This window comes from Lagenorhynchus albirostris, chromosome 2 (genome assembly GCF_949774975.1).
Source record: "Lagenorhynchus albirostris chromosome 2, mLagAlb1.1, whole genome shotgun sequence".
Lineage (NCBI taxonomy): Eukaryota > Metazoa > Chordata > Mammalia > Artiodactyla > Delphinidae > Lagenorhynchus > Lagenorhynchus albirostris.
In genome coordinates, this window is record NC_083096.1 from 35,931,312 (window position 1) to 35,958,020 (window position 26,709).

A 26,709-nucleotide genomic window follows, 5' to 3' on the forward strand; every position below is an offset into this window, starting at 1 on the left:
GAAAGGAAAGAAAAGTGTAGGTGGGGAGAGAATCCCAAACTTCAAGACTTTTGATGTACACTGGTTGAATGACAGAGTAAGCATTTTAGTAATAAACAGAGTTTACATCTTTCTAAGAGGCAAAAAATATGGGGATGAGATCTGGAAGGGAGGTCTTTTTGAAAGTGGTGCTTAGTAGGTGGCTGATCCTGAGGCAGTCTTGTGAGTTTCCTCAAGGTGGCAAATCTGTGGAACTACAAGAGCTATGGTCAGTTTGGGACCTCTGTATTAACAGACGTTCAGAGTATTCTAGACCCAGTCCCCACATTCTGCTTCTTTCCCATAGGTAAATCATGTGGATCTCTTCCAGACCTCATAAATGGCAAAATGGACATCAACAAAGACACCCAGTTTGGATCAACTGTCAATTATTTTTGTAATGAAGGGTGAGTTGGCAGTAGCCTTGTTTGGGATGACAGTTCTAGAATTGTAACACTAGTCTCTTAACAGTAGTCTCAGAAAGGAAAGTCAAACTACCTGTCCATTTAAAACAGAGCAGTAAGATTTCTAAGTAGAAGTTGTGCCTTGAATCCAGGCATTTAACTACCCTTGCAATGACTAAACAAATATTTGAAAAAATAGGAAAAAACCTGTAACCATGCTAGAAATTGGAGGGGTGAGGGTAGTGTTTGCACACCAAATTAATGTACCTAAAGCCAAGTGAAGCATTTACTAGATGAGAAGGACCAGCATTCTAAAGAAGTAAGTGGAACAAACACACATATATTCTTAACTCAGAGCAATAAGAGCTAGAAATGTTGGACTCAGGAAAAAGTAGGAAAGAGTTGTTTATTTGGGATGATGGAGTAGATGTGGTGGATGGGCAAATCTTAATTGTGATAGCACCTCCCCAGAAGTGTTCACAATACAGGAATCTTGCTGTGGATATACTCTTGGCTTATCTGTAGGGGAGACAACAAATTTAGGAAAAAAATAGGGACCCCTTTTATCTTAACTTTTGTTCTGTTTTTATTACTTATTATTACTTAAAATACACGCAAAATAACATAAGTGAAACATAAAAATAGTAATAACAATAAAATGAATTTCCATGCATACCCCACCCACCTTAAAAACCATCACTAGTACCTTTGACACTATGTGCTTTTCCCAGTTTCCATTCCTTCACCTCCAAAGCTTCTTCAGAAGTAACCACCATCCTGAATTTTGTTTATCCCTTGCATTTCTTTTCCATTTTTTCCCATACATAGTCCTAATCATTATATTTTTAGTTATACATATTTTGAACTTTATGTAAATGACATGATTTTATATGAAAATCTTTGCAAATTGATTTTGATTTAATAGTTTTTTTCTGATATTCACTCATGTTGTTGTGGTTAATTCATTTTCATTTAGGATAGTGTTCTCTTGTCTGGATACAGAAGAATTTATTTCTTTTTTTTGTTGTTGTTAGATATTTAGATTATTTCTAGTTTGTTTTGCTTTGTTTTGTTTTGGCTATTATAAGCATCCCTGATATAAAGATACTCATACATGTCACCTAGTACACATGGGCAAAAGTTTCTCTAGGACAGTGGTTTTCAAACTTATTTTACCATGATCAACAACTAAGAAATATATTTCTGCAGCACATACACACACACATAAACAGATACACATGTATACCACATCACATACACATTTATATAAATTAAAATTGTCACACAGATATTTAACATTATACTGAAAGTTCTAGCCAGGAAATTAGTCAAGAAAAAGAAATAAAAGGCATCCAGATTGGAAAGGAGAATTAAAACAATCTCTGTTTGGAATTAAAACAGTCTCTATTTGGAGGCCAGGTCAAGACGGTGGAGTAGAAAAATCCTCGCCTTCTCCCACAGACATACGAAAACTACAAGTACATATAGAATAACTATCTCTGAAAGTGACCTGAAGACTAGCAGAACAGATTTTCTACAACTAAGGATCTAAAGAAAAGTCCACATTGAGATGAAGAGGAGGGGAAGAGATGTGGTCTAGTCAGAACGCACCCCACCCCCCATGCAGTGACCCACAAGCCAGAAGAAAATCACAACCATGGGGATCCCCCCTGAGGAGTGAGGGGTCCAAGACCCACATTGGGCTCCCCAGCCTGGGGCATCTGCACCAGGAAGACAAACCACCATAGTGTCTGGCTTTGAAAACCAGCAGGCTTATGTTTCAGGGGAGCCAGAGGGCAGCGGGAGACTGCTCTTGAAGGGCTCACTTGCTCTGGGTCCCAGCACAGACAGAGCAGCAACTTAAAAAATGCCTTGGCTTTATGAGGAGGAGATTTATTGATTAATTCTGGGGCAGGTACCAGGGGATGGAAGTGCTGGTAGGTGCCATTTTTTTCTCTCCTTACACCTAGCTGGCCCAGTGCTGGTAGGTGCCTTTCTGTTACTCTCCATCAACATAGGTAACACTGTGTGCCCCACCCCAACATTCCTCTAAGTACCTGCCCAGCCCAACCCACCTGCCTCAGCCAGTCCCTCTAAAGAAGCTCCTACCCCATCCTACCTGGTACATGGTTCTGCCCAGGACCAGTGCTCCTCCAAAGTGGCTCACATTCTGGGGACCTAGCCCTTCCCACTAGCGAGCCCACACAAGTTGCAACCAGGCCTCACAGACAGCTGGGCTGGGGATCAGCCCTGCCTACCAGTGTGTCTGTAGAAGTCATGGCCTAAACACAACAGGAAGATGCAGGCAGCCCATGCAGGGGATAGCCTTGAGCACCTGGCTCGGGTGACCAGGGGGGATTATGCCACTGGGCTCTACATAACACTGTCTACATAAGGCCACTCTTTTAAGGTTGGGAGATGTAGCTGATGTACCTAATGGATAAAAACAAACACCTAGAGTTAGGCAAAATAGGAGACAAAGGAATACCTTCCAAGTGAAAGAACAAGATAAAACCCCAGAAAAAGAAATATACAAGATGGAGATAAGCAATTTACAAGATAAAGAGTTCAAAGTAATAGTCATAAAGATGCTCATCAAACTCAGGAGAAGAATGGATGAACAACATGAGAACTTCAACAAAGAGATAGAAAATACAAACAAGAGCCAATCAGAACTGAAGAATACAATAACTGAAATGAAAAATACATTAGAGGGAATCAATTACAGAATAGAGGATGCAGAAGAACAGATCAGTGGTCTGGAAGACAGAGTAGTGGAAATCACCCAATTGGAACAGCGAAAAGAAAAAAAGGAATTAAAAAATGAAGATAGCCTTAGGAACCTCTGAGACTACATCAAGCATACTAACATTTTCATTAGAGGGGGCCCAGAAGGAGAAAAGAGAAAGAAAGGGACAGAAAGCCTATTTGAAAAGATAATGGCTGGAAACTTCCCTAACCTGGCAAAGGAAACATACGTTAAAATCCGGGAAGCACAGAGAGTCCCAAACAAGATGAAGCCAAAGAGACCCACATGAAGATACACTGCAATTAAAACGTCAAAAGTTAAAGAGAGAATCTTAAAAGGAACAAGAAATAAACAAGTTATGTACAAGGAAACCCCCATAAGACTATCAACTGATTTTTAGGCAGAAACTTTACAGGCCAGAAGGGACTGGCACAATATTTTCAAAGTGCTGAAAGGAAAAGACTTATAAGAATATTTACCCAACAAATTTATCATTCAGAATTGAAGGAGAGATGGAGCCTCCCAGACAAGTAAAAGCTAAAAGTTCATCACCACTAAACTAAACTTGTAAAAGCTTTACAAGAAATGTTAAAGGAACTTCTTTGAATGGAAAAGAAAAGGCCATAACTAGAAACAAAAAAAAATTATGAAGGGAAAAATATCTCATGAGTAAAGGCAAACACAGAGTTAAGGTAGTGGATCTACCACTTATACAGCTAGTATGAAGTTTAAAAGACAAAGTTAGTAAAATCCATCTAAATCTAAAATAAATAGTTAAGCAATACGCAGAATGAAAGGATATAAAATATGATGTCAAAAACATAAAATGGGGGAAGGAGTATAAATGCAGTGCTTTTAGAATGTGCTCCAACTTAAGCAACAATCAAATTAAAATAGGCTGCTATATACATAGGTTGCTATATGTAAATCTCATGGTAATTACAAACCAAAAACCTATAACACAAAATATAAAGAGAAAAGAATACAGACATAAAGCTAGAGAGAATCATCCAATCACACTGGAAGAGAACAAGAGAACAAGAAAGGAACAGAGAAGAACTACAAAAACAACCATAAAACAATTAACAATATGGCAAAAAGTACTTACCTATCAGTAATTACTTTAAATGTAAATGAATGAAATACTCTAATCAAAAGATACAATGTTCTTGGATTGGAAGAATCAATATTGTGAAAATGACTATACTACCCAAAGCAATCTACAGATTCAATGCAATCCCTGTCAAATTACCAATGGCATTTTTCACAGAAGTAGAACAAAAAAATTAACAATTTGTATGGAAACACAATAGACTCCAAATAGCCAAAGCAATCTTGAGAAAGAAAAGTGGAGCTGGAGGAATCAGGCTTCCTGATTTCAGACTATACTACAAAGCTATAGTAATCAAGACAGTATGGTACTGGCACCAAAACAGAAATATAGATCAATGGTACAGGATAGAAAGCCCAGAGATAAACTCACACAGCTATGTTCACCTAATCTATGACAAAGGAGGCAAGAATATACAATGGAGAAAAGACAGTCTCTTCAATAAGTGGTACTGGGAAAAGAATGAAATTAGAACACTCCCTAACACCATATGCAAAAATAAACTCAAAATGGATTAAAGACCAAATATAAGGCCAGAAACTATAAAACTCTTAGAGGAAAACAGGCAGAACACTCTTTGACATAAATCACAGCAGGATCTTTTTTGACCCACCTCCTAGAGAAATGAAAATAAATACAAAAATAAATGGGACCTAATGAAACTTCAAAGCTTTTGCACAGCAAAGGAAACCATAAACAAGATGAAAAGACAACCCTCAGAATAGGAGAAAATATTTGCAAACGAAGCAACTGACAAAGGATTAATCTCCAAAATGTACAAGCAGCTCATGCAGCTCAATATCAAAAAAACAAACAACCCAATCCAAAAATAGGCAGGAGACCTAAACAGACATTTCTCCAAAGAAGACACACAGATGGCCAAGAGGCACATGAAAAGCTGCTCAACATCACTAATTATTAGAGAAATGCAAATCAAAACTACAATGAGGTATCACCTCACACCAGTGAGAATGGCCATCATCAAAAAATCTACAAACAATAAATGCTGGAGAAGGTGTGGAGAAAAGGGAACCCTCTTGCACTGTTGGTGGAATGTAAATTGATACAGCCACTATGGAGAACAGTATGGTTACTTAAACTAAAAATAGAACTACCATATGATCCAGCAATACCACTAAGGGGCATATACCCTGAGAAAACTATAATTCAAAAAGACACATGCACCCCAATATTCATTGCAACACTATCTACAATACCAGGGCATGGAAGCAATATAAATGTCAACAGATGAATGGATAAAGAAGATGTGGCACATATATACAATGGAATATTACTCAGCCATAAAAAGGAATGAAATTGGGTCATTTGTAGAGATGTGCATAGACCTAGAGTCTCTCATACAGAGTGAAGTAAGTCAGAAAGAGAAAAACAAATATTGTATATTAAGGCATATATGTAGAATCTAGAAAAATGGTACAGGTACATATTTGCAGAGCAGGAATAGAGACGTAGACATAGAGAACGGATGTGTTGACATGTGGGGGGAAAGGGAGTTGGGATGAATTGGGAGATTGGGACTGACATATATACACTACCATGTGTAAAATAGCTAGCTAGTGGGAAACTGCAGTATAGCAAAGGGAGCTCAGCTCGGTGCTCTGTGGTGACCTAGATGGGTGGGATGGAGGGGGGTGGGAGGGAGGTCAGAGACGGAGGGGATATGTATATACATATAGCTGATTCACTTTGTTGTGCAGCAGAAACCTATGCAACATTGTAAAGCAACTATACCCCAATTAAAAAAAAAAGATACAGGGTGGCTGAATGGATTAAGAAAACAAGACCCATATATATGCTGTCTACAAGAGACTCACTTCAAATCTAAAGGCACACACAGACTGAAAGTGAAAGGATAGAAAAAGATATCCCACACAAATGTAAACAAAAAGAAAGCTGGAACAGCAAGACTTATATTAGACAAAATATACTTTAAAACAAAGACTGTAACAGAAGACACAGAAGGACATTACATAATGATAAAGGGATAAACCCAAGAAGAGGACATAACATATATATATCTATGACAATAGTCAAGATATGGAAGCAACCTAAGTGTCATTGATAGGTAAATGGATAAAGAAGATGGAGTAAAAATAATATCACTTAGCCATAAAAAAGAATGAAATCTTGTCATTTGTGACAACATGAATGGACCTAGAGGGCATTATGTTAAGTGAAATAAGTTAGGCAAAGAAAGACAAATATGATTTCACTTATATGTGGAATCCAAAAAACAAAACAAATGAACAAACAAAACAAAGCAAAGCAGAAATGGACTCATAGATACAGAGAACAAACTGGTGGTCATCAAAGGGAAGGGGGATAGGGGGTTGGGTGAAACAGGTAAAGGAGATCAAGAGGTATAAACTTCCAGTTATAAAATAAATAAATCACAGGATGTAATGTACAGCATAGAGAATATAGGCAGTAATATTGTAATAACTTTGCATCATGACAGATGGTTACTAGGCTTATTGTGGTGATCAATTCAATATATACATATATATACACATGTATATGTATATATATAATATGTCAAATCACCATGTTGTACATCTGAAATTAATACAATATTGTATGCCAACTATAGTTCAATCAAAAAAAGAAAAGGGAAACAACCCCTCTGTTTGCAAATGACATATCTGGTATAGAGAATGCTAAGGAATGCACACACACACACAAACATATTATAGCTAATAAATAGTTCATCAAGATTTCAGGATACAAGTTATCAGATGATTTATTTTTAACATGGGTGTTTCATTGATGTAAAGGAAGATTATTTTTAGAGAGGGATTTAAGAACATAATTATATCTAAAATCACAGAGTATAACAGGAAATCTTGAAATTAAGAAAATTTTAAAGTGCTAGACTTATAGTCAATGTCTCATTCTTGACCTCAAAAAATGGAGAAAACAAATTCATGTGTATTTTTAATGGATGTTACCCTGGTAGGGTAAAAAATAATTTCCAACTGAACAAAAGTAAACAAATTAATCCATGTAGCAAAATAGAGGGAAGAAAATGTTACACTTTCTTCATATAAGTTGGGGGCACAATTGGGGTATTTTTGTTTTTTCCTTTTAGAAATTTGTTTTATAAAAATGAGATCATGTTCATTGTAATCAGGATGTAAAGCAAATTTGTTGTTTTTCTACATGAAGATTTTCTACCTAGTATATCTATTACCTTTCTTGAATAACCTATAGAATTTAAAAGTACATTCTCTCACCGTAGAGTACAAAGTTGAAAACCAATCTACTAAAAGGGCTTCGGTTTATATTATTCAAATCTTCAACATCTTTACTTCAAAGCATATTATTAAGTTAAAGTAATTTTAAGTATATTATAATGGTATATAATACAGAGCTCAATGGTATAAAATACAGAGCTCAAGAGTAGAATGGGAAGTCCAGAAATAGACTCAAATTTGTAAAAGAGGGAATTATATGAAGGTATCATGCAGCATTTCAAAGCAGTAAGCAAACTAGTATTTTTTATTTATGTTAAATAATTAGCACATTTTATGCACCACAAAAAATTTCATATTGATCAAAGAATTACATGTTATATGTGACACCTAAATAAAATGAAATAAAAAAATAATAAATATGTATCAGATTTAGGAACATTTCAAGTCAGTGGGTTCATTTCAAGCAAAGGCAGAATCCACAGAGAGGTTTATAGAATTGACACATATACAAATACTAAAAACAAATAAAATACAAATGAAAAACCACAAAAATATATAAAAAGCCCTTACAAACAAAATATGAACACCTAAATAGAGAAATGATTAAAAGATACAAAGTGGCAATTAACAAAAGAAAAAGGTACAAATTGTAAATACATGTGGAAGAGTCTGGCCTTGCTATTAATAAAATTAATACAAATGAAAATAACAATAATATGCTACTTTAACCACTTATTCAATCCAAAAGTATTTATTCAGAGCTCACAAATACTAAGAATAGGTACTATTCTGGAAGCTGGAGATATAGCAATAAACAAAATACACAAAAATCCCTCTGTGTAGCTGTTAGTTTTGAAGTTCAGGGTAATGGGCATTGACATAAACTCCTAGTAGCACTATAAATTGATACAAATTTATACCATTTAACACAATTTAGGCAATACACTTTTGCCAAGAAGTCAAACTTAACAGTCTTCCTTTTTGAAGTCTTTTAGACTCTAAAGGCTTGGAAAGGTTGGAATGGAAAACATCTTAATGTTCAACAACAGGGGATTATTTGAGTAAATTATGGTCCATTCATGTGATGGAATATTATTCTGCCAATAAAAATATTGGGGATTGATTATATTTGCTGAGGTTTGAGGGATTCCAATAAACAATACATATATCTTCACCACGAAATTTCTGAACCAGCTGAGGAATCAGACAGATGAAGATCAAATTATATCTTTATTGCTGAAAGAGATTAGTAGAGAATATAACTTTAGGTCAGGGCTAAATGACCTAATTTTTAAAATCCCATAATTAAATGTAATTACCTGTTCTCAGACACAGCTGGACAACTGTAAGCTTCCCGTATCCATCCCATCCCCACCACCACTAACCACAGGGGGTAAGAGAGGCCCCTTAGCACATGGCAGAGAATATACATCCTCTCTGCAGGCATGAAGAGTGGGAATGAGGCACAAGATGCAGAAGTTTGAGATGAGTTGCCCTATACTTCTCCCAAACTCACCAGTCTGAGAACTCATGATGGGTAGGTAGGGGTAAACAGAGAACCCAGGACTGTCGATCTCAATAAGGCCCCAAAAGGAAATCTGAAAAGCAAATGTAGGTGTCCTACCCAACAATATTGTATATAATGAAAACAGTTTTAGGATAGACATTATATTTAAAGAAGGTGAGACCCCAAAGGGACTGTTCTGTGCAAGGAAAGGAGAGGAAGTTGCTTGTTTTTCCAGAGAAGAAGGAGGAGAAAGACAAGTGAGGGTTGGAATAAAATGCCTAATGGCATTCACTTCCCAGTGTAACACTCCCTAAAACTTCCCCCAAATGCAACAACAAATGCTTTGAGCAAGTGGATTTGTGGGAGAAACCCACAAAAATCCTGGGCATGGCTGCTAGATGAAATGTAGTGCAGAACCCAAAGCCAGTAGGGAGGGACACAGGAAAGTGGAAGCAGAGAGGAGTATGGGGAAATTAGCCCTAAGACACACAGTAATCATGTGTGTGGAAGAGGACTCTCACACAGCTGTGAAATATAGGTCCTGGCCCAGTTTAACTACACCTACTTGACAGCTGACATCCATGTTACATGTATATCTCTTCATGTAAGAAACCGAAAGAATTTTCTGTAAGTTCTTGACCCAGAGTTTGGTGCACAGACCAGCAAGGTCAGCATCTCCTGGGAGCTTGTTAGAAATGCAGAATTTTCATACCCACTGAATCAGAATCGTATTTTCACAAGATCCCCTGGTGATTTCTATGCAAATAAAACTTTGGAGAAGCACTTCTCTAAACCATTAACTATGTTGTAAGATACAGTTTAGGTAATTTTTTTCCATTACTGGAATTTTCTGTATCTTTCACAGTTTTTCTACAATGACTATTAACTTTTGTAATCAGCTTTTAAAGAGCTGTTATTGAACTTCCAGTTCCAGATTCACTTTTCCCTGCTTCTCTCTCTACACATAGTTAAATACCCTAGAAATTGTTCAACATACAACCATAAAAGGACCACAAAAGGTAGAAAGAAAGTGGACTGGCTAGGGACCCCAGAACTTAAAGAATGACCCTGCAGTGAGTTCCCTGCGTTTTCTTTTTATCTCTCAGGATGGGTGCTATAGAAGACTGTAAGCCAGAACAGTCAACAAGCAGAGAGAGAGAGAAGCCTACTCCCCTATTAAAGGACTGGGGAAGGGAAAGCTCAGCAGGGATGTAGTAAGGAGACCCATACTTAGTGATAGTGGTGGCCCAATCTGCCTAAATTAGCAGCATAAGGAGAAATTGGGGATGGGGGAAGTCTATCCTTCCCATGCCACACACACATGGGAAGCAGCAGGTCCCAGTCCACCAGCAGCTGTGTCAATAGCGGAACCTGGGTGCGCTGGCATATCTCATGCCCCCGCATGTGAGCCTTATTCTGCCTGCAATGGCAGCATCAGCAGAGCCTGGTTGGTGAGACCTAGACTTCAAGATAGCAGCAGGAGGGCTCCTCCACTCACACCAGACATGGGATTGGTAACTTATTTGTCTGGCTTCTTGGAGGCACCTCTGTGCATTTGTCCTCAAGTGGTCTTATGGATGTGTTTCAGAAAATGGTTATTTTATATGATTTGTTATGGAATTTGTTCTAATAAATCATTCTTCTATCATGTGGCAACATGCAAAAAATAAAACAAAACAAAACGTTTTAGAAGAATTGCCGACTCAAGGTAGAACTTGCTTCACCATTTTTATCCCAATCCTCTTGATTAGAAAATCAAAAAGAGCACTTTAAGAAATAATCTTTATGAAGTCGAAAACCAGAGGGGTCTCCATGATTCTCCGCTCCTATGGCAAACAGGAAGGAAGAGGTGCACACACAGTGGAAAGACTGCAGCTTTCCTTTACTCCATTTGTTATCTATTTGTGTGTATGTGTGTTTGCAGTGCAATTTAGAATATCTTCATTTTTGATGGTGTACTGGAAGGCATTAAAAACCTGAAAACAATACTGAAGGCATTAATAAATACAACATAACCACTGCTTCAATGTAACAGTGCTTCAGGTTTCTTCAAGAACATCCACAGCTCTTTTCATTTGATCTCCATTTGACCCATTTTGATGTTTGAATAAAGTTTGTGCTGCCATAGTTTCTTATATATTCATAAGGCAGTGTTCTCAGCTATACCAAATAACACTTGACTGTTATTTGACACTATTTGTCTTAACCTGTAGTAGTATCAAGTTCGGCCTTACTCTCCACCAATTTTCATGAATGGTTCAGCCCAACACACCATGACTATAGAAAATTTCAGTTGAAGTAAAAATAAATGTCGTCAGTTTTTCCAAATTGTATGGCAAACTTTGAACAGCTTGTGGTGTACTAATTGAGAATTTCTGCCTTTAACATTTATAATATGAAATAAGTGTTCAACTGTTTTTGTCTTGTTTGGATTTCCTTTGGCTATAGTTTGATGAATCATATTTATCTTAGATGTATATAAAAAATGTGCCTTAACCTAATAAAGAAGAGAGATCTCATCTAATTTAGAAGGCATGAAGAAGATAATTTTAAAGTTCAGATAAAGACACAAAAGTTGGGAAAGCAATAGTACTTTGACAAATGGAAATTGTCCTTCTAAATTTTCCAAGATTGTAATCTCTTATAAGCAGCAATTTAAATAGGATTAAGTGTTTATTTAGAATATAACATTCATTATTCTTTGCCTCTAGATACCGACTCATTGGTAAATCCTCTGCTGCATGCATCATCTCTGGCAACTCTGTCACCTGGGATAATGACCCACCTATTTGTGAGAGTGAGTTGAAATATTCTTTTCTATCACCTTTACCAATAAATTCTCACTTTCCCCCTGGAGTTATAAAAATCTTAATTGATTTTTGCATTCTGTCATCCAGATGTCTGCAGACAGCTATAATGGTCTCAAAAATACATGTGGGGTCCTGGCAACTGTTTTCTTAAGTTCATCTTTATCCTGGGTTGTGCCTTTTCTGAACCTCGGGACTTAAATGCATAAAAGTCTTCAAACTTTATTTTTACTTCAATTAATTTGGAATTATGTTGGTTCTGCCATCCCCAGTATAATAACCATCCTGCTTAAAAAAATTAGTAAAGATTTTTAAAGTGATACTCTTTGAGGTTTGATGAAGCTGTGGAGGAATTCACACTTTCATGTGCCAATGGTTCAACACACTCTCTTGAAAGTCATAATGTAATATGAGCCTCAAAAATGGGCTTATATTTTGACCCGCTTCTTAGAATTTATACTTAGGAAATAAACAGATTGTAAACTTTTTATTGCAGCATACTTTATAATGGCAAACATGTTAAACTAACCTAAATGCACTGCATGGTCCCTAATATGGTTTGGAAATAACCTATTGGAAGCAAAAAGACATGTCAAAAGTGACTACAGAGAATTCCCTAAGAAGCATAAAATAGCCATGCAGAATTAGAAGAAATACATCCATACATTGAAAATTTATTCAGCCATAAAAAGATATTATGGAAAAGCACTTAATATTTATAAAGATGATTATTATATCTATTTCTGTGAAGAAAATCAGATGACAAAATAGTATGTTTTATACACAATTTATACAAGACTATAGAAGATCTCATTATATTAAAAATAATACACCTTGACATATTTCCATTTTTTTGTCTCTATCTATAATTCTGTAACCTTTTCTATATCCAACCCTGACAAGTGGGTTTAAGCCTCCTTGGTGAAGGGTAGGGAGGAAACTTACAGTATACATTTTGGCTGTGCAGCAGGTGCTTCCTCTTCCTCAAGAAGAGCCAGTCTCCTGTTTTATTGAAGCTGCTCTGGGTCTCTAAATTGGTTCTCAAGTCTTAGAATTGGTTGATAAATAACAAAAACTCTCTTTTGTAGTGATTCAAGTCAGGCTTCTGTTCACTAGACCTAGATCTTCTTTGCTAATACAAATCAACTAAAACTTTAGACTAGTATCCATCTACTTCAGTTTTAGAGATTCCATGATCAATGAGCCAATGATAAAGATCTTTGCAGGAAAATCATTCTGATTTCTGCTTCAGTTGTCTCTGACAGTTAAGTGTTACCACTTGGCCTCTGCAACCCTGAGGCCCTTTCATCCCCATTGGATTCAGGTAACCCCATTTAATAGCTACCATTCCCACTGTCATTCCTGGCCTATGGAGAATAGCCATCACAGAGTTCTTCAAGGATGCTGAAACTTTTGCATAAATGTATTTCTCAAAGCCTTGGGTAAAAAGTCTCACTTTCAACCTATGTGCACCATGGAGATAATTAGGGAGTAGATGAACAGGTCTTACATAATAAATCCACTCTAGCATTCCTAAGTCCCTAGGCCACAGGATGTTTTCCTCTGCAGTATACTAATAATGTTCTGCTTTTCAACTTCATTCTGTTAGGCCACACTCAAACTAACACATTGAATTCAGAATCTCAATTCTTTTGCTGTATTTTATACTTTCTCATAGGTCATAAGTTTTATTTCCCCAAATCTCCCTGGTCCTGTCAGGGCTTGAATCTGGTTAGAGGACTAGAAACAATGCAAGGTGGTAGGGATAGGTCCTGAGGAAAATCATCAGTTCTTGCAATTTGGGTTGCCAGACTTAGTAAATAAAAATGCAAGATGCCCAATTAAATTTGAATTCAGAGAAGCAACAAATATTTCTGCAGTATAAATATGTGCCATGCAATATTTGGGATATACTTAGAAATTTTCTTGTTTTTCTGAAATTCAAATTTAATAGAGCATTCTGTATTTTCCATGGCAGTCCTATCAGGACAGCTACCTCAGGAGAGGCTGTTAGTTTCTTCAGGCAAGAGGAGGCTTTTCTCCTCAGATCAGGGAGGAAGGCTCTCCTTCTGGCAAAGGAGGCTTGGCAGAATTTCTTGTTTTCTTTTTTGCCATCTGTGTATCTTCTTTTTTTTTTTTGTATTTACAATTATTTACTTTTCTTTGTGGTTACAATTTTTTAAACATCTTTATTGGAGTATAATTGCTTTACAATGTTGTGTTAGTTTCTGCTGTATAAAAAAGCAAATCAGCTGTATGCATACATATATCCCCACATCGCCTCCCTCTTGCATCTCCCTCCCACCCTCCCTATGCCACCCCTCTAGGTGGTCACAAAGCACCGAGCTGACAGCTGTTTCCCACTAGCTATGCTATGCAGCTGTTTCCCACTAGCTAGCTATTTTATATTTGGTAGTGTATATATATCAATGCTACTCTCTCACTTCATCCCAGCTTAACCTTCCCACTTACCGTGTACTCAAGTGCATTCTCTATGTCTGTCTTTATTCCTGTCCTGCCCCTAGGTTCATCAGAACCTTTTCTTTTTAGATTCCATATATATGTGTTGGCATATGGTATTTGTTTTTCTCTTTCTGACTTACATTACTCTGTATGACAGACTCTAGGTCCATCTACCTCACTACAAATAACTCAATTTTGTTTCTTTTTATGGCTGAGTAATATTCCATTGTATATATGTGGCACATCTCCTTTATTCATTCATCTGTCGATGGACACTTAGGTTGTTTCCATGTCCCAGCTATTGTAAATAGAGCTGAAATGAACATTGTGGTACATGACTCTTTTTGAATTATGGTTTTCTCAGGGAATATGCCCAGTAGTGGGATTGCTGGGTGGTATGGTAGTTCTATTTTTAGTTTTTTAAGGAACCTCCATACTGTTCTCCAGAGTGGCTGTGTCAATTTACATCCCACCAACAGTGCAAGAGGGTTCCCTTTTTGCCACACCCTCTCCAACATTTATTGTTTGTAGATTTCTTGATGATGGCCTTTCTGACCGGTGTGAGGTGATACCTCATTGTAGATTTGATTTGCATTTCTCTAATGATTAGTGATGTTGAGCATCCTTTCATGTGTTTGTTGGCAATCTGTATAGCTTCTTTGGAGAAATATCTATTTAGGTCTTCTGCCCATTTTTCGATTGGGTTGTTTGTTTTTCTGATATTGAGCTGCTTGTAAATTTTGGAGATGAATCCTTTGTCAGTTGCTTCATTTGAAAATATTTTCTCCCATTCTGAGGTTGTCTTTTTGTCTTGCTTATGGTTTCCTTTGCTGTGAAAAAGCTTTTAGGTTTCATTAGGTCCCATTTGTTTACTTTTCTTTTTATTTCCATTTCTCTAGCAGGTGAGTCAAAAAGGATCTTGCTGTGATTTATGTCATAGAGTGTTCTGCCTATATTTTCAGCTAGGAGTTTCATACTGTCTGGCCTTACATTTAGGTATTTAATCCATTTTGAGTTTATTTTTGTGTATGGTGTTAGGGAGTGTTCTAATTTCATTCTTTTACATGTAGCATGCCAGTTTTCCCAGCACCATTTGTTGAAGAGGCTGTCCTTTCTCCATTATATATTCTTGCCTCCTTTATAAAAAATAAGGTGACCATATGTGTGTGGGTTTATGTCGGGGCTTTCTGTCCTGTTCCATTGATCTATGTTTCTGTTTTTGTGCCAGTACCATACTGTCTTGATTACTGGAGCTTTGTAGAATAGTCTGAAATCAGGGAGTCTGATTCTTCCACCTTCTTTTTTTTTTTTTTCTCAAGATTGCTTTGGCTATTCGGAGTCTTTTGTGTTTCCACACAAATTGTGTAATCTTTTGTTCTACTTCTGTGAAAATGCCATTGGTAGTTTGATAGGGATTGCCTTGAATCTGTAGATTGCTTTGGATAGTAGAGTCATTTTCACAATGTTGATTCTTCCAGTCCAAGAACATGGTATACCTCTCCATCTGTTTGTATCAGCTTTAATTCCTTTCATCAGTGTCTTATAGTTTTCTGCATGCAGGTCTTTTGTTTCCTTAGGTAGGTTTATTCCTAGGTATTTTATTCTTTTTGTTGCAGTGGTAAATGGGAGTGTTTCCTTAATTTCTCTTTCAGAATTTTCATCATTAGTGTATAGGAATGCCAGAGATTTCTGTGCATTAATTTTGTATACTGCTACTTTACCAAATTCATTGATTAGCTCTAGTAGTTTTCTGGTAGCATCTTTAGGATTCTGTATGTATAGTATCATGCCATCTGCAAACAGTGACCATTTTACGTCTTTTCTGATTTGGATTCCTTTTATTTCTTTTTCTTCTCTGATTGCTGTGGCTAAAACTACCAATACTATGTTGAATAATAGGGCTGAGAGTGGGCAACATTGTCTTGTTCCTGATCTTAGAGGAAATGGTTTAAGTTTTTCACAATTGAGAACGATGCTGGTTATTGGTTTGTCATATATGGCTTTTATTATGTTGAGGTAACTTCCCTCTATGCCTACTTTCTGGAGGGTTTTTATGATAAATGGGTGTTGAATTTTGTTGAACACTTTTTCTGCATCTATTGAGATGATCATATGGTTTTTATCCTTCAGTTTGTTAATATGATGTATCACATTGATTGATTTGTGTATATTGAAGAATCCTTGAATTCCTGGGATAAACCCCAGTTGATCATGGTGTATGATCCTTTTAATGTGCTGTTGGATTCTGTTTGCCTGTATGTTGTTGAGGATTTTTGCATCTATGCTCATCAGTGATATTGGCCTGTAGATTTCTTTCTTTGTGACAACTTTGTCTGGTTTTGGTATCAGGGTGATGGTGGCCTCTTAGAATGAGTTTGGGATTGTTCCTCCCTCTGCTATGTTTTGGAAGAGTTTGAGAAGGATAGGTGCTTAGCTCTTCTCTAAATGTTTGATGAATTTGCCTGTGAAGGCATCTGGTCCTGAGCTTTTGTTTGTTAGAAGATTTTTAATCACAGTCTCAATTTCAGTACTTGTGATTGGCCTGCTTATATCTTCTATTTCTTCCTGGTTCAGTCTCAGAAGGTTGTGCTTTTCTAAGAATTTGTCAATTTCTTCCAGGTTTTCCATTTTATTGGCATAGAGTTGCTTGAAGTAATCTCTCATGATCCTTTGTATTTCTGCAGTGTCAGTTGTTACTTCTCCTTTTTCATTTCTAATTCTATTGATTTGAGTCTTCTCCCTTTTGTTCTTGATGAGTCTGGCTAATGGTTTATTTTGTTTATCTTCTCAAGGAACCAGCTTTTAGTTTTATTGATCTTTGCTATTGTTTCCTTTATTTCTTTTTCATTTATTTCTGAGCTGATCTTTATGATTTCTTTCTTTCTGCTAATTGTGGGGTTTTTTTGTTCTTGTTTCTCTAATTGCTTTAGGTGTAAGGTTAGGTTGTTTATTTGAGGTGTTTCTTGTTTCTTGAGGTAAGGTTGTATTACTAAAAACTTCCCTCTTAGAATTGCTTTTGCTGTATCACATAGCTTTTGGGTCATTGTGTTTTCATTGTCATTTGTTTCTAGGTATTTTGATTTCCTCTTTGATTTCTTTAGTGATCTCTTGGTTATTAAGTAGTGTATTGTTTAGTCAGCCTCCATGTGTTTGTATTTTTTACATATTTTTTTCCTGTGGTTGATATCTAGTCTTATAATGTTGTGCTTGGAAAAGATACTTGATATGATTTCAATATTCTTAAATTTACCAAGGCTTGATTTGTGACCCAAGATATAATCTATGCTGGAGAATGTTCCATGAGCACTTAAGAAGAAAGTGTATTCTGTTGTTTTTGGATGGAATGTCCTATAAATGTCAATTAAGTTCATCTTGTTTAATGTATCATTTAAAGCTTGTGTTTCCTTATTTATTTTCATTTTGGATGATCTGCCCATTAGTGAAAGTGGGGTGTTAAAGTCCCTACTATGATTGTGTTACTGTCGATTTGCACTTTTATGGCTGTTAGCATTTGCCTTATGTATTAAGGTACTCCTATGTTGGGTGCATAAATATTTACAATTGTTATATCTTCCTCTTGGATTGATCCCTGGATCATTATGTAGTGTCCTTCTTTGTCTCTTGTACGTGTCTTAATTTAAAGTGTATTTTGTCTGATATGAGAATTGCTACTCCAACTTTCTTTTGATTTCCATTTGCATGGAATATCTTTTTCCATCCCCTCACTTTCAATCTGTGTGTGTCCTAGGTCTGAAGTGGGTCTCTTGTAGCAGCATACATATGGGTCTTGTTTTTGTATCCATCAGCCAGTGTATGTCTTTTGGTTGGTGCATTTAATCCATCTACTTTAAGGTGATTATCGATATGTATGTTCCTATTACCATTTTCTTAATTGTTTTGGGTTTGTTATCGTAGGTCTTTTCCTTCTCTTGTGTTTCCTGCCTAGAGAAATTCTGTTAGCATTTTTTGTAAAGCTGGTTTGGTTGTGCTGAATTCTGTTAGCTTTTGCTTGTCTGTAAAGGTTTCAATTGCTCCTCGAATCTGAATGAGATCCTTGCTGGGTAGAGTAATGTTGGTTGTAGGTTTTTCCCTTTTATCACTTTAAATATGTCCTGCCACTCCCTTCTGACTTGCAGAGTTTCTGCTGAAAGATCATCTGTTTACCTTATGGAGATTTCCTTCTATGTTGCTTTTCCTTTGCTGCTTTTAATATTTTTTCTTTGCATTTAATTTTTGATAGTTTGATTAATATGTGTCTTGGTGTGTTTCACGTTGGATATATCCTGTATGGGGCTTTCTGTGCTTCCTAGACTTGATTGACTATTACCTTTCCCATGTTAGGGAAGTTTTCAACTCTAATATCTTCAAGTATATTCTCAGTCTGTTTCTTTTTCTTTTCTTCTTCTGGGACCCCTAATTCGAATGTTGGTGTGTTTAATGTTGTCCCAGAAGTCTCTGAGACTGTCCTCTATTCTTTTCATTTTGTTTCCTTTATTCTGCTCTGTGGTAGTTATTTCTACTATTTTACCTTCCAGGTCACTTATCCATTCTTCTGCCTCAGTTATTCTGCTACTGATTCCTTCTTGAGAATTTTTAATTTCATTTACTGTGTTTTTCATCATTTTTTGTTTGCTCTTTAGTTCTTCTCGGTCCTTGTTAGATGTTTCTTGTATTTTCTCCATTCTATTTCCAAGGTTTTGGATCATCTTTACTATCGTTACTCTGAATTCTTTTTCAGGTAGACTGCCTATTTCCTCTTCATTTGTTTAGTCTGGTAAGTTTTTACCTTGTGCCTTCATCTGCTGCATACTTCTCTGTCTTCTCATTTTGTTTAAGTTACTGTGTTTGGGGTCTCCTTTTTGCAGGCTGCAGGTTCCTAGTCCCCATTGTTTTTGGTGTCTGCCCCCAGTGGGTGAGGTTGGTTCAGTTGCTCGTGTAGGCTTTTTGGTGGAGGGGACTGGTGCCTGTGTTCTGGTGAGGGGGCTGGATCTTGTCTTTCTCGTGGGCAGTGCCACGTCCTGTGGTGCGTTTTGGGGTGTCTGTGAACTTAGTATGATTTAGGCAGCCTCTCTGCTAATGGGTGGGGTTGTATTCCTGTCTTGCTAGTTGATTGGCATGGGGCATCTAGCACTGGAGCTTGCTGGCTGTTCGGTGGTGTTGTGTCTTATTGTTGAGATGGAGATCTGTGTGAGAGCTCTCGCCGATTGATATTATGTGGGGTGGGACATCTCTGGTTTTCCAATGTCCTGAACTTGGCTCTTCGACCTCAAAGGCTCAGGCCTGATGCCAGGCCTCAGCACCAAGACCCTGTCAGCCACATGGCTCAGAAGAAAAGGGAGAAAAAAAGAAAGAAAAAACAATTTAAGAAAAAAAAATTATTGCAATTGAAAAATAATAATAATAGAAAGAAGAGAGCAATGAAACCAATAAACAAATCCACCAATTATAACAAGTGCTAAAAACTATACTAAGATAAACATAAAAATCAGAAACAAATCAGTACAGACAGCAAACCCCAAGTCTACAGTTGCTCCCAAAGTCTACCGCCTCAATTTTGGGATGATTCATTGTCCATTCAGGTATTCCACAGATGCAGGGTACCTCAAGTTGATTGTGGGGATTTAATCCGCTGCTCCTGAGGCTGCACGGAGCAATTTCCCTTTCTCTTCTTTGTTCGCACAGCTCCTGAGGTTCAGCTTTGGTTTTGGCCCTACCTCTACATGTAGCTTGCCCTCAGGCATCTGTTCCCACCCAGACCAGACAGGGTTTAAGCAGAAGCCGATTAGGGGGCAGTGGCTCACTGAGGCTGGAGCAGGGAGGGAGGGGTACGGTAGTTATAACTGGAATGCGTAGTGAGCCTGTGGCGACAGAGGCCAGCGTGGTGTTGCAACAGCCTGAGGCGCACTGTGTGTTCTCCTGGGAAAGTTGTCTCTGGATCACAGGACCCTGGCAGTGGTGTGTTGCACAGGCTCCCAGTGGGGTGTGGATAGTGACCTGTGCTTGCATACAGGATTCTTGGTGGCTGCAGCCGCAGTGTTAGCATTTCATGCCCATCTCTGGGGTCTGAGCTGATAGCCATGGCTCACGCCTGTCTCTGGAGCTTGTTTAGACGGTGCTCTGCCTTCTGTGGGCAGACAGGGAAGGAATCCCCTCTCCTTGTGTACCTGAAACAATGGTCTCTTGCCCCTTAGGCAGGTCTATACTTTTTTCCACACTCCCTCCTGGCTAGCTGTGGCACACTGGCCCACTTCAGGCTGTGTTCACGCAGCCAACCCCAGTCCTCTCCCTGGGATCTGACCTCCGAAGCCGGAGCCTCAGCTCCCAGACCCCACCCACCCTGGCGGGTGAGCAGACAAGCCTCTCAGGCTGGTGAGTGCTGGTCAGCACTGATCCTCTGTGTGGGAATCTCTCCACTTTGCCCTCTACACCCCTGTTTCTGCACTGTCTTATATGGCTCTGAAGCTTTCCTCATGCCCACCTCCCATCTCCACCAGTGAAGGGGCTTCCTAGTGTGTGGAAACTTTTCCTTCTTCACAGCTCCCTCCCAGAAGTACAGGTCTCGTCCCTATTGTTTTGTCTCTGTTTTTTCTTTTTTCTTTTGCCCTACCCAGGTACGTGGGGATTTTCTTGCCTTTTGGGAAGTCTGAGGTCTTCTGCCAGCATTCAGTAGGTGTTCTGTAGGAGTGGTTCCACATGTAGATGTATTTTTGATGTATTTGTGCAGAGGAAGGTACTCTCCATGTCTTACTTCTCTGCCATCTTGAAGGTCTTCTCTCAGCAGAATTTCCAGGTTCAAGGTATTCTGTTTCATTAGAATTTTTCCATATATCTCCATCTCAATTTTCAGAGTCTTTCTTTTTCTAATCAATGCCCAAACTTTAGCGTAAGAGATTCTGAAATTGTGAATTCAATTTGCATTGCAGTTCAGCCACAGGATTAGGTGGTGTGTTTGTTTTTCAGGAATCTTGGCCCTGTGGCTACAGGATACAAGTGTTTCTTTTAGGGCAGATGTAGAAGCTTCCAGATCCAGACCTTGAGCAGGAATTTAAAGCTTTGTACTCACAATTTTCTTTCTCTTAAGTTCTCTGGTGCACTTAGAAGTACACAACCAACTCCATTATTTGCCTTCCTTAAAATGTTCTAGGACAGCAACCACTTGGTCACCCAAAACCTTGCTTCGATTGATTGTAGATATCTGTGGGTGTTAACTGAGGTGATCTTCTTTCTCTACGCTCCATAAACTACTTGTGTGCCCTTTTTCATGGGCAATGTTAATTCCTTTAATTCCAGTCGTATCAAAGAACCAATCCCAGACTCTTCTGTTACTCTGGGATAAATTTTGGTCCAAATATGGAAGCAGAACTACTATTGGTATTATGAAATAAGAGATTTATTATGGAATTAAACTTTATCCAGTTGCATGAGAAACTGCTCTAAAAAGATCAGAAAAATCACTAACCAGCTGTCTTGGAGTTGGGGCTTTCAGGACTAAGCACATCTGACTGCTGGGGTAGAAATGGGAAGAGGGCTGGTGTTAGAAATCTATAAAAGTTTTTTGCTCTTCATGACTACTGCTTCTGTAACCTCACAGTGAAGCATCTGAGACTGGGTTGGAATCACTGTAGGTAAGCAGGACCAGCAGTTAAGGAGAGCTGGATGCAGAAATAAGGAGAGCAAGAACAAATGGGAACCTGTCCATTTGTTTGGTGCATTTGTCCCTTTGCCACCTCTGACCAAGGATGACCTTCAGAGTGGAACAGCTGTTGCTTCATTTCTACCTTGCATTTCATGCCAATTTCTCAAACTCTAACCCCAACCTAGAACCATACAAACAAAGTAAGTCTGGGAAAACTAGCTCCAATTTGCCTTGATGACATTGTACAAAAACAGTAGATAACTACAAACTTTCTGTCTCCCTCCCTCTTCCTCCTCTTCCTCCTGCTTCTTTCTTTTCTTTCTCTATCCCTTTCTTCCTTGTTCTATCTTTCTTTCTGTTTTTTTTTGTTTGTTTGTTTTTTGTTTTTTCCATGCTACATGATTTCTGGGATCTTAATTCCCCAACCAGGGATTGAACCTGGGCCCATGGCAGTGAAAGCACTGAGTCCTAACCACTGGACCACCAGGGAACTCTCTCTTCATTCCTTCCTCCCTCCTTCCCTCCCTCCCTCCCTCCCTCCCTCCCTCCCTCCCTTCCTTCCTTCCTCTTTTTCTTTCTTCCTTTCTTTCTTTCACTAGGTAGACCACCAGTGTAACATTTCACATTGGGGGCTAGAAGGCATCCTTGTTTTGTTCCCCATCTCAAAGGGAAAGATTCAATCAAATATTTCACTATAAATCTGGTATGTGTTGTAGGTTTTTTTGTAGCTACCCATTTTCAGATTAAGGAAGTTCCCTTATGCTCTTCATTGCTAAGAAATTTGAAAGACAAACTGATTCAAATTCCAATTTTACATTCTTGAAATAAATCAGCTTGGTCATAATATTTTATAATTTTTATTAGTTGTTTAATATGCTTTTGTTTGAGACACAATTCACATACCATAAAATTACCCTTTTAAAGTATACAGTTCAATGATTTTTGGTATATTCATACTTGTGTAACCAGCACCACTAATTTTAGAACACTTTTATTACTCCATTCTTAATATTTTTTAGAGATTAGACTGTAATTTTCTTTCTTGTAATGTTTTTATCTGATTTTAGTATCAAATTTATGATAGTCTCATAAAGCCAGCTGGTAGTATTCCATATATCTGTTTCCCTGTAAGGTTTAGGTGAGATTGGCATTAATTCTTTTTTAGATATTTGAAATAATTCATCAATAAAGCCTTGTGGCCTGGAATTTACTTTGTTAGATGGTCTTTTTCTCCCAACAATTTTTTCACACTGTGTATACTTTTTATTGAAGTTTAACATATATTAAAGTGCACAATCTTATTAATTCAGTTCATTGAATTTTTACAAAGTGAACGCACCCATGTAAATAGCACTCAGATAAGACATAGAACATTATCATCACCTCAAACTCCCCATCTTGCCCTTTCTCAGTTATTATCTTCCCAAAGTAACTATTATTCTGCCCTCTATCACCAAAGATTAGCTCTGCCTCTTCTTAAATTTTATATTAAAGGAACAAAAAGATGTGTATTCCTGTGTCCAGCTTCTGCTCAGTGTTATACTTAGGAGACTCATCCATGTTGTTGCATGTAGGATTAATTGGATCTTTTCTATTGCTATATTGTATTTAATTAATTTGTAAATTCAGCTGTTTAAATATCAGCAGTATTTCTTACAGGTACATATGCAAATCTATATAAGTTTGAGAATCTTTATATATATGCAAATCTATACATATTTATATACATGCAAACCTATATAAATTATTTATATTTCTATAAGTGGAATTGCTGGGTATAAATATATTCAGTTTTAGTAGATACTGCCAAAAGATTTTATAAAATGGTTGTACAAATTTACACTTCCACCAGAAGCATATGAAAGGTCCAGCTGCTCCACATCCTTTGAAACTTGTTATTTATCAATTGTTTAAATATTAGCTATTCTGGTGGCTCACTGTGGTTTTTAATTTGCATTTTCCTAATGACTGATGCTGAGTACCTTTGCATACACTTATGAATGCCTGTTTAAAACTTTTCCCCAATGTTTACCTGTTTGTGTATCTCTTTATTGTTCTGTAGAAGTTCTTTACATATTCTCAGATTTTCCAATAAATGTAACACAAAAATTTTCTTCCAGGCTATAACTTGTCTTTCTGCTTTCTTAATGATGTCCTTGGTAATAGAAATACATTTTAATAATGTCTAATTATGAGTCTTTTCCTTTCTAGTTACTGCTTTCTCTGTTCTACTTAAAAAAAATCTTTGCCTATCATTTTATTTTTCATGTTTAAGTCTGTGATTCATCTCAGATTTATTTTTTGTATGGTGTGGAGTATGGTCAAAGTATTCATTTTTTGTGTTTTTTTTCCCTGTTGGATAGACAATTAATCTAATAACATTTATTTAAAAGGACCATTCCTTATATACCACAATGCCCATGAGTCAGGTGATGTGATATGTGAATCTCATTCCAGAGAGGTTCTCTTCCTTTGGTTTATTTACTACACTGTTTTCATTTCTATAGAATTATATTAAGACTGATATCTGGTGGCTCATATCCTCTAACCATTTACTTTCAAGATTTACATGATAATTCTTGGCCCTTTGCATTTCCATATAAAATTTAGAATCAGCTTGTCAGTTTACACACACACACACACACAAAATCCTGCTTGAATTTGTATTGGGTTTCTATTGACTCAGTAGATCAATTTGTGGACCATTAACATATTTACATTTTTGAGTTTTAAATTCATGAACATGATATATCCCTCCATTTTTGAAGTCTTCTTTAATTTCTCTTAATATATTCCAGTTTACATTATAGAAGTCTTGAACATCATTTATTAGATTTATTCCTAGATATCTTTTTCAAAATTTTATTTTCTAATTGTTTATTTCTTAAACATGCAATCATTTGACCTTGAATCCAGCAATTTTGCTAAATTTTCTTTTAAATTCAATAGTTTATCTGCCTATTCTTTTTGATATGCTGCATAAACAATCATGTCATTTGTGAATAATTATCATATTTTTAAATTCTTTCCTTTCCTGTATATTTTATTTATTTCTTTTATTTTATTGCATTGGCTAGAAACTCCAGTACAATGTCAAATGGAAGAGATAATATTGGTTTTACATAGTCATTATAAAGCATGATATTTCCTGTAAATATATGGCAGATATCCTTTATCAGATTAAGGAAATTCCTTTTGCTATCTAATTTGCTGAAAGACTTATCATGAATGTGTGTTCTAATTTATCACTCTGCATCTATTGAGATAGTCATATCTGTTTCTCCTTTACTTTGTTGATGTTTTGTATTACATTGATTGATCTTTGGAAAGCTAACCAGCTTTGAATTACTAGAATAAATCCATCTTGGTCATGATGTGTTATATATGATTATCTTGTGTGTGGTGTATGTGTTTGTGTGTGTGTGATTGCTAATATTTTTTTATTCAAGTATTGTAAGATTGGTTTAATATTTTTAAATTAGTCAATGAAATTCCTATTTTGACCATTATACCATCCTCTGTAAGTACTGCTGTGTTCAGTTTCTTAATATTTTGTTTAGAAAATTTGCATTTATGTTCTCAAGAGATGTTGAACTCTAATTTATTTATTTCTTTTAATGCCCTTGTCAGGTTTGGGCATCAAGATTATGCTAGTCTTATAAAATGTTTTGGAAAGTATTCATTCTTTTCTATTCTCTGGAATTATTTATGTAACATTAATATTATTTTTCTTTATATCTTTGCAATAATTCAGCAGTAAAGCAATCTGGATGTGAGTTTTTGTTGTTAGGTTTTTAATTACTGATTTAATTTCTTCAATAGCTCTAAATTTTTAAAATATTTTTAATATCTTATTTAATAAGTTTTAGTATGTTGTGCTTTTTAAGGAATGTATTTCATTTACATTTGCTAAGTTATTGGTATAATGTTGTTCATTATATCCTCTTATTATATTTTAACGTGTATGGGGTCTGTACTGATATCTCTATTTTAATTCTTGATAATGGTAACATTTTAAAATTTCTTTCTCTTGATTACTTTTACTAGGCATTTAAAATTTTTTCTAAGATTTTTTTGAAAAACAACTTTTAACTTAATCTTCTGTAGTGTATAACTAGTTTCTATTTTATTGATTTCTGATTTATTATTTCCTTTCTGATACTTTCTTTGAGCTTAATTTGGTGTTCTCTGTTCATTAATTCTTGATATGGAAGCTTAGATAATTTTGTTTTGGCTTTTATTTTTTTCTAACAGATATATTTAAACCTGTAAATTTTTCTCCAAAAGTGCTGTATTTGCTTCCCACAATCTTCATATTTTCATTATCATGATACAGAAAAATTGTCTAATTTTCCTTTTGATATCTTCTTCTATCCATAGTTTATTTTATTTTATTTATTTATTTTTTTTCATAGTTTATTTTAAAGTGTGTTACTTAATTTTCAAACACTTGGAGATTTTTTAGTTATCATTCTTTTGTTTTAATCCTTTGAAACTTTTTGAAACATGTTTTATAGCCCAGAATATGGACAGTTTTGGTAAAATGTTACATATGCCTTTGAAAAGAAGGTGTAGTGTTTTATGTCATTTTCTATAAATTTCTCTTAGGAAAGTATGATTTACTGTGTTTTTTTTCCTCCACTTGTTCTCTCAGTTATTGATGGGAATTTGTAAAATACCTATGTTACTTTCCTAGGGCTGCCATAACAAATTACCACAAATTTAGTAGCTTTAAACGATAGAAATTTATTCTCTCTTAGTTCAGAGGTCAGCAGTCCAAAATCAAGGTGTCAGCAAGG

General features: G+C 36.5%; 1 protein-coding gene across 1 annotated transcript in view; it reads left to right on the forward strand.

Annotated features, from left to right (window-relative positions):
• The window catches only part of CR1 (complement C3b/C4b receptor 1 (Knops blood group)), a 136,063-nt gene that overhangs the window by 19,034 nt on the left and 90,320 nt on the right, over positions 1-26,709 (forward strand). The window contains exons 3-4 of the mRNA XM_060141831.1: positions 326-425; positions 11,716-11,801. Coding sequence (XP_059997814.1) covers positions 326-425; positions 11,716-11,801 — 186 coding nt within the window. The remainder of the gene's footprint in view (positions 1-325; positions 426-11,715; positions 11,802-26,709) is intronic.